The 15262-nt window shown below is 38.1% G+C and overlaps 2 protein-coding genes across 2 annotated transcripts; both read right to left on the bottom strand.

Annotated features, from left to right (window-relative positions):
* Positions 1-420: 420 nt before the first annotated feature.
* Positions 421-4293, bottom strand: LOC123870060 (organic cation transporter protein-like). Its single transcript, XM_045913224.1, has 6 exons — positions 3992-4293; positions 3058-3286; positions 2470-2725; positions 1682-2305; positions 1385-1566; positions 421-618 (listed from the first exon to the last, which is right to left on the bottom strand). The coding sequence occupies exons 1-6, from the start codon at positions 4189-4191 to the stop codon at positions 463-465; spliced, it is 1647 nt and encodes a 548-aa protein (XP_045769180.1). The 5' UTR covers positions 4192-4293; the 3' UTR covers positions 421-462.
* A 3015-nt stretch (positions 4294-7308) lies between these two features.
* On the bottom strand, positions 7309-11718 carry LOC123870059 (organic cation transporter protein-like). The gene is made up of 6 exons (XM_045913223.1): positions 11519-11718; positions 10224-10452; positions 9617-9872; positions 8830-9453; positions 8227-8408; positions 7309-7464 (listed from the first exon to the last, which is right to left on the bottom strand). Exons 1-6 carry the CDS (start codon positions 11716-11718, stop codon positions 7309-7311), a joined length of 1647 nt encoding a protein of 548 aa, XP_045769179.1.
* Positions 11719-15262: the final 3544 nt, after the last annotated feature.

The following is a 15262-nucleotide window of genomic DNA, read 5'->3' as shown; positions in this document are numbered from 1 at the left end:
AAAGTGTTGGAAACTCTTTACTTTCTAAAGATTTTATTAACAATTTAAGTTCTCTTATTTATTTATTTTTCTCATTTTACCCTATTTTTAAAAAATGTTCACAAAAATTAAATAACAGAAATAACAAAAAATAAAATAACAGAAACGACAAACAATAAAATAACAGAAACAACAGAAAAATAAAGTAATGGTAGAAAATAACATTAAATAAAAATATGGTAAAATGGATCCCACTAGCAGCGGGGTGCATTAGACCCAAGCCACCAGTGGTTAGGGTTCCAGAGTGAGGAACCTCCTCACAATGCGTGCCGTCTCAAGAACCACTATTATTATATTATTATCATAAGATATTATTAATAATATATAATACATTGACCGCCAGCAATTCACTCTTAAATCTAATCGAGAACCTACTCCTTTTTTGAAGTCGGTTAAAAATAATCATAACTGTGATGGGAGAGATCACTTTTGTGTTCGCAAGCTCAACTGCTCAGCTTCCTTCATGGTGTCAGGCAGCTTGATGCCCAGGGTCTCAGGCAACAGGAAGATCAGCAGCCCCGACAGCAGCGCGAAAGAACCGAACAGCACAGATGGGAAGTGCTCCCAAATTGTTAATGCCTGGAAATACAAAACTACTTCTCAAGCAGGCTTCTTCAGACACGTTGGTAAATTATTTTGACTATTTAAAAGCACTTGTAACAGTTTACCTGCATAAAAATACATTCTATTCTATTTTTTTGAAGCATATTAAAGTGTTTCTTTTATTTACAGAATAGGAATGTGCTTGATGATAATTAATCACACCAAGGAAAGAATGAGGTCTAAGTTAGAGTACGCTTGTCTAGAAGGTGCCTATTAAGTCTTGCTTTATAACTTAAATACCTTACTTAAGTTATAGAAGTTATAAGTACGTGGCAGAAAGGGTGCCGAAAGGGTATTCCGAATCTGAGCGGTTCGTATACGTTGAGGAAAAAGGTTTCGCATCTAAAGATTGGATGTTGCATAAATTCTATAAAAATCAGAATGAAAATATTACAGAAACCAGAAAAATCGTTGATATTACTCTCGTGTAAGGGAAAATTAAATATGCGTCTTACTGCTGCTTCTTCCATTCAAATTAACTATCATTTTCAAATTAAGTCATGCTATCAAGTGCTCCCAAATTCCCCCGCATACAACTTGGCTAAAAAGAGTTTCGATTTAGATTCTTATCAAATGTAAGTGATAATAACCGACGACTTGGCATCCTCCTGAGGCATGGAGGAAACGTAAAGGCAAAAAACATTGGGACATCTAAAGTTACCACTCAGTACTGCATCTCTGGTAACATCTGAGTGGTAAAAAAAATAGACAGTACCGTTTATTTTGATAGGTGTAAATTTACCATCGCAGGCGTAAGAGGTGAAACGACGGCCCCGAGACGGCCCACCGTTGACGTGAAGGCGAACAGGCTGTGGCGGTACTTGGTGGGGTACAGCTCCGTAGAGTACACATATAAGGAAGTCACCACGGTCGATATGGCGTATTTACCGACCAAGTAAAGTGTAAGCGATAAGCTGTTGTACCCTGCAAAGGTAAATACAGCATGTATTTTGATTATAAAATAAAGTTCCAAAACTAAAACCCGACTACTTCTCTTATAAAGATCTCCGGATCAGTCAATTTTAGTAGTTTCACTTACCACTTGGTATAAAAACAAATGCAAACTGACAACCTGCACATAACCAGAATCCCCCGATCAGCACAGGCTTTCTGCCAATTCGATCCAACAACAAGATGGCGGTCCAGTAACCAGGGATTTCCACCAGAGCCACATAAATGTAGCTAAGATAACTATTTCCTGACATATTCACGGAGTTGATGATTAACCCATGATACACCAGTATAGTCGTGATCCACAATATTGGAAGAACAACACAGCGCAATAGCATAGTGGGAGATCTTATGACTTGAATCGCCAGCCAAGGTTCATTGGGCTTTCCTTTTAACTTCTGAGCTTCTGCGGTGGCACGGAGCGCTTGCAAGGATTTATCAGACAGAGATTTTTTATTTATTTTCGCTACTCTTTTGAGAATGGCTTCAGATTCTTCGTATCGACCTTTGCTCATGAGCCAGCGGACCGATTCTGATATAATCCAAAAGTACGCTAAAATAAGCAAGTGTGGAACGTAGATAACTTGTGTCAAAGGACGCCAGGCGGGCACGCCCCACGCGATCAGTCCAAGGGCAACTTGTCCTAACGCATATATTGTTGACATAGTGGCTCCTGCGATCACCCGACGCTGAGGACCAGCCAATTCAGTGACTGAAAAAATAGTACTTCATTATAATTCTGTAGAATTTAGTTTTATTAGATATGGTTGAAAATCGATTATAGGTTTGGAGTTATTAAAACGTTTGAAAAGTGAGTGTCAAAGAATGCAATTTTAGTAGCAGGTTTCACGCTGAATCTGGTATTAATAAAAATACCTAAAATATAACACGACATAAAGGCCGCACCACCGACAGCTGCCTCGATGATCTCAGTGACAAGGAACCACTCGTAGGAGTGGACGAAGGACCTGACGAGCCCCAAGCAGCCGGCGTTGAAGGTATTGAGGATGAGGGCCACGCGACGGCCCCAGCGGTCCGAGATGTAGCCGCTGACTGGCTGCATCAACATTGATCCTATCGTACGATACGAGCCTATCTGCGTTCGCTTCCATTCCTCACACGCGAAACCAAACTGGAAATCCAGAATAGACATTGAAAGAATGATGGACAAAGAAGGCGTAAAATGCAGCAGAAATGAATTAATGTATCTCAAATACAAGCTTATTACAAGTAATTCAAAGCATCGTCAAGGTCTACACCCGTATGTAGGTGAAGTTTTTTAAGCTGTGACTATATTGTAACACAAGCGAATTAGGAATTATCCTGTAAATAAAAATAAACAAATAAATAAACTTTTCTTTCAAGTCATTATATTACTGATCGTTGCCTTTGTTTGGTTTATCATTTTATAAAATATCCATGTAATAAACTACGGATAGCTTTAATTTGAAGGCAAAAACTTACATCATACACAATGCTCAGCGTGTTCTGGTACACGTACTCGTCGCAAGGCTCAGTCTGTGTGGAGTCGAACCACTCCCTAGCACACTGTCCCGCGCCGCCGCTCGCCGCGGAGCTGTTCCGATATCGCGCGCAGTTGTCGAAGCTGCTGGTGCTGCTCCCTGGGATGGCGTTGAGCACCCATTCCGGAGCATACTCAGGATTGTCACCGTCGCATTGTGGTATTAGGCATCTGGAATTGTTAATAAATAATTTGTACCTAGCTATTGTTGTTCATTTTCCTTTTATTTCTTAATGACTTCAGTCAACTGTAATCAAACTTTTTTGTGAACGAAGGTGATGAGACAGAAAAGTGTCCACAGGGGCTCAACCCATATTTCAAAGGCAGGTTCATGTAATAAATGACTCGTTAGATTGCTCTGGAGCAGTAGTTGACACTTGATAGGCAAATAGAGATCCAGACCTACCTACCTGCTAAATTTCATGATTCTAGGTCAATGGAAAGTATCAATGGAAAGTATAGATTATCCTGACAGATACGACAGACGGACTGACAGATAAAGGAGACTGACAACGAAGTGATCCTATAAGGGTTTCTTTTTCCTTTTGAGGTTCGGAGCCTCTACAAATTATTATTAACAACTAGGTAGATGATGCCCGCGACTTTGTCCGCATAAGTTTTGGTTTCTTAGAATTCCCGTGGGAACTCTTTGTTTTTCCGGGATAAAAAGTAGCCTTTGTAAGGCCCCGGGTTGCAAACTATCTTTGTCTGTATTAAAATCGATTAAAATGAATGGGCTGTAAAAATCTAGCGGACAGAAAAATGCACCTGTTTTATATTTTTTTTTCTTATGACTTTACGGCTCTGCGTTCTAACCCTTTTGACTTTTGAGCCTTTTAATATGTCGTATGAGCCTTGTAATGGGTCGGTAAATACCTCGTAGGGATCCTTGCGGTGGTAAAAATATATTCACCAGTAGCCATCGCAGAGAAAACTGCTGGAAACGCCGCCAGCAGGATAGTCACGACCTGATACTTGCCCAGCTGCCCCAGCTCCTCCGTCAGCACGTCGTCCAGATCTAACTGCTTCTTTGCCTTCTTTTTATCACCAACTTCTATATTCTCGTCGAGAGGCATTTCTTTAACTTCACTGTGTAGTGTGTACTTGTTGTCTGACTGTATTGTATTGGATAAGTGACTGTCGTGGCTCAAGATTATTTTACAACTATCTAGCAACTCCGCATGATTTAGATTTTTAAGTATCCCGCTGGGCTTCCTCAAAGTATTATCTTACTGTGTCTGCAATGTGACAGCAGCTATGTGCGTGTTTATTAATTCACTGGTTTAGGCTGTGGGTACGCTATTGGTTTATTTGTTTTATAAGATAAAAAGATAGCGGCATTTCACAAAGTGCAAATTATGCCTACTTACAATAAAACTGTAACTACGCGATTCCTGTATATTGAATATTTTATTTTATTTTGATAATAGCAATCAAAGAGCAAGCTTTATAGTCGATATGGAGCCCAATATATGTATTATGTTATATAATTTTTAAATTTTTGGCTGTTTGTCTGCACGCATCATACTGAAAGTTCTGACCAGGTTAGAACTTCCTTATAGCTAATACTCTGGATTAACACATTAGGATAGTTTTGCAACGTAGCGGGCGCTCAGGGGGGGTCCTGCCTCGCCTCGCTACGCACATGAGGAGCAGGGTTCGAACCTACCTCCTGTCAATTGTCCCTAACAGGATTTAGGATAGGCAAATTAAACACGGATTGCACACACTAATGCTATTAGGCGTTTATTTTCCCGGAAAATAATAGAGTTTGGGATATGGAATCAATTTTGTTTTGTTAGATAGTTGGTTGTAGCTTATCTGATTATACTTATAGTTATCTAGTATCTATACAAAACTGAATTATTCAGCAATTTGTGTCGGCAATATAGAGCAATATGGAATATATACAGAGCAATTATTAGAAACAATCTCGCTGAAACAATTGCCGCATTTAATTGAAAATGCTGCAGATTGCTCCAGATTGATCCATACGTGTTGCCCAGCAATAGAACCTTAGACTAACAAAAATGCAACTAGCGTCAGTTGTTAGGGCTCAATACTAGAAAATTATTCGTATATACCTATATACAGGGTGTCCAAAAAGTCGTGGATCAAACGCAATAGGGAGATAGAAGAGGTCATTTCCAACAAAAAAAATTCTCTACAGCGTGGCCATATTTACATTGCCCTAAAAGTTATGAATATTTTTGGGTTTTTTAACAAAATACCAAATTCTCCTACAATTAGACTAATTAAAAAAAAGTGTGATAAAAACATTAAAACAAACGATGTTGTGTCTTGTAAGTCTATGGTTGTGTCATTACTAGATAATGTATCAGCACTACAAACCTTCTCTTCTATTGAGGCTCTGGGTACCAAATTACAATAACAATTAATTTTTTCCAAAACTTTTAAAGCGTTACCAAAAATTAAATGTCACTTTAAAAGCGCACTGTGAAAAAAATGTACTACGGAAAAGTGACCCTGTACCAAAAAACTTGCTGATTTAATGCCAATTCAAATGAGGTATAACACATTACTCTTTCGTTCGTTTCGTAATTCTGGTATTATAATCATTTTTTCATATCAAGGTGCAAATTTCAGTAGATTAGTTTAATTCAAAATAATTTTTAAGATTATCATGCTGCTAGTTAAACTGCTAGTTTTTTGTACGTTGGAATGCTAGAAACATCACTGTGCTTGTCACACTTAAAATTTGTGAAAAGAACAGAAACTCTTCACTACCACCACGTGCCAGAACTACACCAGAACTACCCAGAACGTCCGTCTTGCAAGTAATTCATCTTTTCTAGGAAACAAAAGGATAAAGAAACTATGCCTCTCTTTCACACTAATCATTCTTCCTTATTCCAACAATGCTTAACAGGGCTCTCTCCGTCACTCGTTTCCACTCGTTTCATACAATCGTAGTTCCAATTTCATTTGAATATTAAGCAACCAAAGTCCATGAAATTTTGCAGACATATTCTAGAAACTAATATTTGTGTCTGTGGTGTTTTAGATTTTTCTAAAAATATGTAGTTTTAAAATTACAGGGGCTCAAAGATTTGTATGAAATTTTTAAGACCGCGTAACTTTGAAACCGAATATTTTAACAGAAATCTGGAAAACCACAGCCATAGATATTAGTTTCTAGAATATGTCTGCAAAATTTCATGGACTTTGGTTGTTTAATATTCAAATGAAATCGGAACTACGATTGTATGAAACGAGTGGAAACGAGTGACGGAGAGAGCCCTCTTAATGTAAGGGAGGCATAGTTTCTGGGTAGGCATAGGCGTTAGGAGCTCTTGACGTCATTGGCAGGCGTCAAGGCGATTACATTTGACGCAGACATCGATGTATATGGATGGGCCCTTCGAAGATAAAAAACGCGCTCAAAAAGTCAATAGAATTTGCAAAAGTCTATTGACTTTGTCAATGACGATGACGTAAGATCCAAGCGTATTTTTGCGGACGGAATTGTATGGGAAAGGCTAATCCATATGCGTATATACATCGATGGACGCAGATAGCCTTATGGTAGCCCTGTTTTACTGATTTCACTTCACCATAGCCTAATATTTGACAGATTGTCGATTCAGGATCAAACCGAGAATCTAGTTCACTGGCAAAATTAAAAACAATATTAATGTGTCACAAATTTACACTATTTAAAAAAATTGGCATATCGGCACAATATTTAACCGTACCTACAAGTATTTGAATACAGAATATTCACTAGAATTTGCCATTAGAAGTTTTTTTTTCTTTTAACCAATAAAATTATCTTAACAATAATTTATAATTTATTATATTAATACTATTAATAGGTAGGTAGGTATATGAGCTTTAAAATTTTTGATTATTAATAATATAATCAAAAATTTTAAAGCTCATTCATAAGATCACACGCATCAAATTATAAGATAACACTTCTTAAATAAAACTTAAATACAATTCACTTTTATCCATTGAGAAGTTCCGTTCACCATCTCCGAAGGCATTCATCAAATCTTCATCTTGAAATGGGACCAGGCCTATGATACTGCTTTCAAATACAAACAAGAGTTATTCAAATCGTTTAGTTATCACGGAGTTATCGTACTCGATAACTCCGTGATAACTAATCAATTTGATACTTCAAAAAAGCCCCTTTTTACAAATAATCATAGCTGTGATGGGAGAGATCACTTTCGTGTTCGCAAGCTGGACTGCTCAGCTTCCTCCATGGTGTCGGGCAGCTTGATGCCCAGCGTCTCCGGCGTCAGCAAGAGCAGCAGCCCCGACAGCAGCGCGAACGAACCGAACAGCACAGATGGGAAGTGCTCCCAAACTGTCAATGCCTGAAAATACAGAGTTCTTCAGAGTAGGCTTCATCAGACACTTTGGTAAATTATTTTGACTATTCAAAAGCACTTTTAATAGTTTATTTAAATAAAAATAAATTCTGTTCTATTCCTTAGAAGCATTCAAAAGTCTTTTTTTAATTACAGAATCGGCCTGTGCCTGATAATCACGCCAAAAAAAGGATGAGGTCTAAGTTGGAGTACGCTTCGATAGCCTAGAAGATGCTTATCTCCTAGACTTGTACCTAATCCATAGGTACGTGGTTGAACATTGAAGACGTCATAGGTACGTGGCAGCAAACACGGCCGCCCGGAGGCATTCCGTACCTTAGCGGTTCGTATCATAAACATTGATTAAAAACGATTAGCGTCAGTAGATGGATGTTACAAAAATTCTATCTAAATCAGAATGAAAATATTACTGAAACAAGAAAAATTGATGATATTATCTCGTGTAATGGAAAATAAAATATGCATCTAACTGTTACTTCTTCCATTCAAATTAATTATCATTTTCAAATTAAGTAATGCTATCAAGTGCTCCCAAATTCTACCGCATACAACTTGGCTAAAAAGAGTTTCGATTTAGATTCTTATCAAATGTAAGTGATGATAACCGACGACTTGGCGTCCTCCCGAGGCATGGAGGAAACGTAAAGGCCATTGGGACATCCAAAGTTACCACTCAGTACTGCATCTCTGGTAACATCTGAGTGGTAAAGCAAATAGGCAGTACCGTTTATTCTGATGGGTATTTACCATCGCAGGCGTAAGAGGTGAAACGATAGTCCCGACACGGCCCACCGTCGACGTGAAGGCGAATAGGCTGTGGCGGTACTTGGTGGGGTACAGCTCCGTAGTATACACGTACACGGAGGTCACCACGGTCGATATGGCGTATTTACCGACCAAGTAAAGTGTAAGCGACAAGCCGTTGTATCCTGCAAAGGTATTTGATTGTCAAAATAAAGTTTATTTATTTATTTATTTATTTATGTACCGCCCACAGAGTTACACATTTAGATTAAATACATGTTGTTCCTTAAATTCTAGGGCTCTTATGCAACTCCACTTACGGGCAGTCACAGCATACATTAACATAAACATAAGTCGTACAGTAAAATATAAAATATAATATAATAGCTAACCTAAGGACTATGAAAAAATACCTAAGTTATAAATTTTAAAAGAATATATAATAAGATGGAAATTAAATTAAGGAAAAGTTAAGTTAAACTAAGCTAAATTATCTAAATCATCTAAAATACAATATACTTACGGCTAGGGAAGTTCCAAAACTATAACCCGACTATTTCTCATAAAAATAACATCGAGTTGGTAAATTGTAGTAGTTTTACTTACCACTTGGTATAAAAGCAAATGCAAACTGACACCCCGCACATAACAAATATCCCCCGATCAGCACAGGCTTTCTGCCGATTCGATCCAACAGCAAGATGGCGGTCCAAAAACCAGGGATTTCCACCAGAGCCACATAAATATAGTTTTGATATCTATTTCCTGACATATTCACGGAGTTGATGTTTAATCCACCGTACACCAGTATAGTCGTGATCCACAATATTGGCATAACAATACAGCGCAATAGCATAATGGGAGATCTTATGACTTGAATCACCAACCAAGGTTCTTTAGGCTTTTCTTTTAACTTCTGAGCTTCTGCGGTGGCACGGAGCGCTTGCAAGGAGTTATCTGACAGAGGTCTTTTATTCATTTTCGCTACTCTTTTGAGAATGGCTTCAGACTCTTCGTATCGACCTTTGCTCATGAGCCAGCGGACCGATTCTGATATAATCCAAAAGTACGCTAAAATAAGCAAGTGTGGAACGTAGATAACTTGTGTCAAAGGACGCCAGGCGGGCACGCCCCACGCGATCAGTCCAAGGGCAACTTGTCCCAACGCATATATTGTTGACATAGTGGCTCCTGCGATCACCCGACGCTGAGGACCAGCCAATTCAGTGACTGAAAAAATAGGACTTCACTATAATTCTGTAGTGTGTAGTTTTATAAGATAAGTTTGAAGATTGATTATAAGTTTAGAGTTATTAAAACTCATGAAAAATGAGTTTCAGAGAAAGCAATTTAAAAAATACGTTTCACACGGATCTGGTATTAATAAAATTACCTAAAATATAGCACGACATGAAGGCCGCACCACCGACAGCTGCTTCGATGATCTCAGTGACAAGGAACCACTCGTAGGAGTGGACGAAGGACCTGATGAGCCCCAAGCAACCAGCGTTGAAGGTGTTGAGGATGAGGGCCACGCGACGGCCCCAGCGGTCTGAGACGTAGCCGGTTATTGGCTGTACCAACATTACTCCTATCGTTCGAAGCGAGCCTATCTGCGATCGTTTCCATTCCTCACACGCCAACCCAAACTGAAAATCCAGAATAGACATTGAAAGAATAAAAGTTTAAATGGGCATAAATGCAAGAGAAATGGAATGCATCTCAAATACAAGCTTATTGGAACTAAACCTTCAACGCATCATCAAAGTTTACACCCGTACGTAGTCGAAATTCCACGGACAAGTAAAAATCATTCTGATTCAGTGCGAACCGCTAGGATATGGAATATCCTTCCAGCATCAGTTTTCACCTCCATTTTAATATAGGTACCTTTTAGTCAAGACTGAAGGCATCTTGTTGACAAGAGCGTATCATTTTGAGTTATTGTAATGTCGTTGTAATAAATTACTGAAAGCTTCAATTTCAAGTCACAAACTTACATCATACACAATGGTCAGCGTGTTCTGGTACACGTACTCGTCGCAAGGCTCAGTCTGTGTGGAGTCGAACCACTCCTTAGCACACTGTCCCGCGCCGCCGCTCGCCGCGGAGCTGTTCCGATATCGCGCGCAGTTGTCGAAGCTGTCCATGCTGCTCCCTGGGATGGCGTTGAGCACCCATTCCGGAGCATACTCAGGGTTGTCGCCGTCGCATTGCGGTATAAGACATCTGGAATTGTTAATAAATGTTCTGTACCTCTAAGTTTAGTATGTTCATATTACCCCGAATCCGATTAGGTGGATGGATGACATCAGGGGAGACGCAGGGAGCCCCCTAGATCCAGGCTGCGTAAGACCGGGGCGTCTATCGGTTGATGGTGATGATCACTTCAGCCCATCAACACTCCGGTACTAAGCAGTGATTTACTTTTAATATGAAAAGGGCTCGCGTCACAGCGAGTCACATTCGCGAGGGTTCCGTACTTGGGTATTTTTTCCGTCACCTTTCACGATAAAACAAAAACTGTTATGCTTAAAAATAAATAAAAATCTGTTTTAGAATGTACAAGTAAAACCCTTTCATATGATACCCCACTTGGTATAGTTGTCGCACGGACGGACGGACAGACAGACAGACAGGCCGAGGGTTCCGCTCGGTGCGCAAATCTTACTCGCACTTGGCTTTTTTGTGATAATCAGCTTCAATTTTTTTCCTTCAGTGTGCTATATGACCTACTTACCTGCGAAACTTCGTTATTCTAGTCTAGGTGAACAGGAAGTACCCAATAAGTTTTCCTGACAGACACGACTGAAGGAAAGACAGACAGACAGACAAACAGGTAGAAGGACAACCAAGTGATCTAAGAAGGTTTCCTTTTCAACCAACTTCAAAAAGTAGGAAGTTCTCAATTCATCGGAATTGGTCGGAATCATTGGTTGGAATCTTTTTATTTTTTATAAATGTTCCCCGATTACTCGAAGACGCCTGGACCGTATATTTTCCAAGTGATCAGTGGTCCCATATAAACTTCGTGAAGATCTGATGAATATCTTCGGACATGGAAAACAGAACTCCTCAATAATTAAGAGTAAATTGGAAATCATTGTAATAGCTTAATAAACAATAGGTTTTAACTAGGCATAGCATATTTTATTACAGTGGTTCCACTAAAAATTGTAAAATAAAAAAAATGAATGGGCCGTAAAAATGTGGCAGACAGAATTGTAAATTTGTAATTTTTTTTCACATGGCTGACTTTTTGAGCCTTGTAATATTAGTATGGGTGGGTAAATACCTCGTAGGGATCCTCCCGGTGGTAAAAAAATATTCGTTAGTAGCCATCGCTGCGACAACTACCGGAAACGCCGCCAGCAGGATGGTCAGCAGCTGATACTTGCCCAGCTGCCCCAGCTCCTGCGTCAGCACGTCGTCCAGATCTAACTTCTTCTTTTCCTCGCTGTTATTATCAATTTCTAATTTCTCGTCGAGTGGCATTTCTTTAACTTCACTGTGTAGTGTGTACTTGTTGTCTGACTGTATTGTATTGGATAAATGACTGTCGTTGCTCAAGATTATTTTACAACTATCTAGCAATTCCGCATGGATTTAGATTTTTAGGGTTCCGTTCCCAAAGGGTAAAGCTGGAGCCTTATTAATGTCACTCTACTGTCTGTCAGTCAGTCCGTATGTCTGTCTGAAACATGTCACAAGTCTCTAGCTCGTAAATGAGTTACAAACCTGAAATTTTGTACTTGATGTAGAATGTTGGCCCAAAACAAAATATTTAATTAAAAATTCAATAAATTATTTTTGTCGGGGGCTCTCCCATACACGAAAAAGTAGCCCAAAAATATTTTTTCTTACCCTAGCACGTGGGGTATCATTGTTTAGAGCTGATTTAGTAAAGTGCGAATATATTAAAAAAAAATTGGGGGGCCGTCAAAGTTGTCAGTTTGACCATTTTTGTGAGGCGGGTTATCCTAAAAACTAAACTAGTCAGGAATATGAAATTTCGGAATATATGTATGTACTGTATTGAAACAACAAATACTGTATTGAAAACAACGATTTACAAAATAGTTTGTAAGCTTTGACAAAAACAAATGAACATTTTTGGGGTTTTTCTTCCACGGTTTATTGCAATGTTCTAGCTCGGAAAATAAATAATATTTCATACACCCAAAATGTGATGTTCATAATTATGTACGGAACCCTAGAAGAGCGAGGCCCGACTCGCAATTGACCGGTTTTTTTACTAAGTATCCCGTATGGCTTCCTTAAGGTGTTATCTTTATTAGTGTGCATCTGCATTATGTCAGCAGCTACATGAAATATTTCAAGTTTGCCGTTTTAGGCTGTGGGTACGATATCGTTTTTTTGTTAGATAAAAAGATAGCGGCATTTCAGAAAGTGCAATCTTTATGCCTACTTTAAATAATAAAATTGTAAGTGCACGATTCCTGTAGGCACATTAAATATTTTATTTTATTTTAATAATACTAATTAAGGAGCAAGCTTCGTAGTCGATATGGAGCTCAAAATATATAAATTATTTTTAAATCTGTAGCTGTTTGTCTGCACTGAAAATAGTGAACAGGTTTGAACTTCCTGAATACCTAATAGGTACTCCGGATTAACATATTAGGATAGTTTTTATACCGGAAAACAATCGAGTTAGTTGCGGATAAAATATTTTTTGACTCTACAACTCCGTCTTTGAACCGATTTTCAACAACCGTTTTTTTACAAAGGTTAAAATAACAAAGAACTGATCTTTCCAGTTCTTTTTTTTATAAAGCTTGGTTCAGGTTGGTCCCATGTTAATGGATGATGGATGTGGATGGATTTGATGGATAGTTTAATACATAGGTATATTTGTATTTCAAAGATTTGATTTTGGTAAAACAATTGATACCTTTTCTCAGTGGAATTTCAATACTGGTTTCATTATCATGAGGGTTTGTATTGAATATTCTATAATATAATAATATACTTTACTTATGGAATACAATGGGCTCCCCGCGCGAAGCCGGGCGGATAAACTATACAAGATATTATTATATTATCATCATATTATTATGATCATAAAGTTTATGTATGTGTATGTTGTACATGTACATGTGCACATGTATATGTTGTAGCTTATCTGACTATACTTAGTTATCTAGTATCTATGCAAAACTGTATAACTTCATTTGGAATTAAACAAAGGTGGATTTAAATACATGTGTAACCAGAACGCTAGCAAAAACTTTGCGTTGTTAGTATACTACCTTAGCACAATCCAATGCCAATAATCATTTGCCTTATCTTGTAGTTTTAGGATTTAGTATTTTTTCAAACCCGCATTGTATAGCGTGGTATTAGCCTTCGATGTCATTGGCAGGCGTCAAATGATAGTACATTTGTGATTTGACGCAGGTAGCCTTATAATGGTAGCCCTATTTTACTATGATTTCATGTTACCATAGCCTATTAGTGTTTGACAGACTGATGGTTGATTCCGTAATAATTACTTTTATGGTATTCTTGTTGCAACAATATATTGCAGCCAATAGCGAGCGAGCGTCAACCAATCAGAGGTGATTGCGATCGTGACGTTGTAGCTGTCATTCCACCGCAATCGAGCTGATGATCAAACCGAGAGCTCCTTCTGTTTTTTGTGATCTTATAGATTTCTTCTTAGTTTACTCTGGCAAAATTAAAAACAATATTAAGATTTCACAAATATTTAATACACACTATTTTAAAGTTTGGCATATTTAACAGTAAGTATTAAGTCGAATAGAATAGAATCTTAATAATAAAACATTGTAGGGTATATGAGCTTGAAGACAAATATTGTTGTAAACTTTTTATTCACTAACTTTTAACACTTCTTAAATTACTAAATACTTAAATAAATAATATGTAATTTACAATAATAACATTATACTAAACACCCATATTTATACAAGCTCTTAGCTTGCTCTTAGCTTGCCCTATTTGGCACATTGATATCTTACCTACAGCTACATCCCGGAGACGGACATAGGTTACTTTTGATCCCAGAAAATCAAAGAGTTTCCATTAAATTTTTACAAAAACCTGAATCGACGCCGACGAAGTCACCGATACCATCAAGCTGTGGGAATTTAGTTATATAGTTTAGCAAATCGTGAGGTAACTATTAATAATGACTGGTTATTGAAAAATATGAAAATGAAAAATATCAGGGGGCACGGCAGTGCCCCCGCCAAGACGAGCCAAACGCGGCGGCCGGGGCGCTACGTACCTTTTTCTCGAAGTGTTTCGCCGTATTTTCGACCCGTCATAATTCGGTCTGGATGACGCTAGAAAGCTGAAATTTTCAGTATAAGGTGTCCTCAGCAAATTTACCAAATATACCAAGTATCAAATATCTAGCTTTTATGGTTACAGATTTATTGATACCTAAAATACGCCGTTTTCGTCCCTCACTGATGATCATCACAATTCAAAGTCTGTAATTCTAGGGTACTTCCCGAAGTCCTAGAAGGCTGAAATTTGGTATGTAGACTAGAAATTGCATACAAACTACAGGAAAATTAAGACTTTGGAAATTCCCCCCCTCTACGCCTCTTATGAGAAAAGCAAATCTGTAAATTCTGTCGCTAGAATGCTGATATTTTCAGGATAAGATGTCCTTGGCAGATTTATTAAACGCACTGAGTATCAATTGTCTAGCTTTTATAGTTTCAGATTTATTGACAGTCAAACTTCTAGTCTGTAATTCTGGGGCACTTCCCGAAGTCCTAGAAGACTGAAATTTGGTATATAGACTAGAAATTGCATACAAACTACAGGAAAATTAAGACTTTGGAAATTCTTCCCCTCTACGCCTCTTATGAGAAAAGCAAATCTGTAAATTCTGTCGCTAGAATGCTGATATTTTCAGGATAAGATGTCCTTGGCAGATTTATTAAACGCACTGAGTATCAATTGTCTAGCTTTTATAGTTTCAGATTTATTGACAGTCAAACTTCTAGTCTGTAATTCTGGGGCACTTCCCGAAGTCCTA

Source organism: Maniola jurtina, chromosome 12, assembly GCF_905333055.1.
Source record: "Maniola jurtina chromosome 12, ilManJurt1.1, whole genome shotgun sequence".
In the NCBI taxonomy this organism is placed as follows: domain Eukaryota; kingdom Metazoa; phylum Arthropoda; class Insecta; order Lepidoptera; family Nymphalidae; genus Maniola; species Maniola jurtina.
The sequence above is the reverse complement of the archived record's forward strand: the minus strand, read 5'-3'. Positions and strand labels throughout refer to the sequence as shown.

Bases quoted from the DNA above. Each gene is read 5' to 3' on its own strand.
- LOC123870060 (XM_045913224.1), bottom strand. From the start codon at position 4,191: ATGCCTCTCGACGAGAATATAGAAGTTGGTGATAAAAAGAAGGCAAAG. The intron at 3,287-3,991 runs GTATTTACCGAC...TAACAATTCCAG, and splicing joins ACCGCAAGGATCCCTACGAG to ATGCCTAATACCACAATGCG. The intron at 2,306-2,469 runs GTATTTTTATTA...CTATTTTTTCAG, and splicing joins TATGTCGTGTTATATTTTAG to TCACTGAATTGGCTGGTCCT.
- LOC123870059 (XM_045913223.1), bottom strand. From the start codon at position 11,718: ATGCCACTCGACGAGAAATTAGAAATTGATAATAACAGCGAGGAAAAG. The intron at 10,453-11,518 runs GTATTTACCCAC...TAACAATTCCAG, and splicing joins ACCGGGAGGATCCCTACGAG to ATGTCTTATACCGCAATGCG. The intron at 9,454-9,616 runs GTAATTTTATTA...CTATTTTTTCAG, and splicing joins CATGTCGTGCTATATTTTAG to TCACTGAATTGGCTGGTCCT.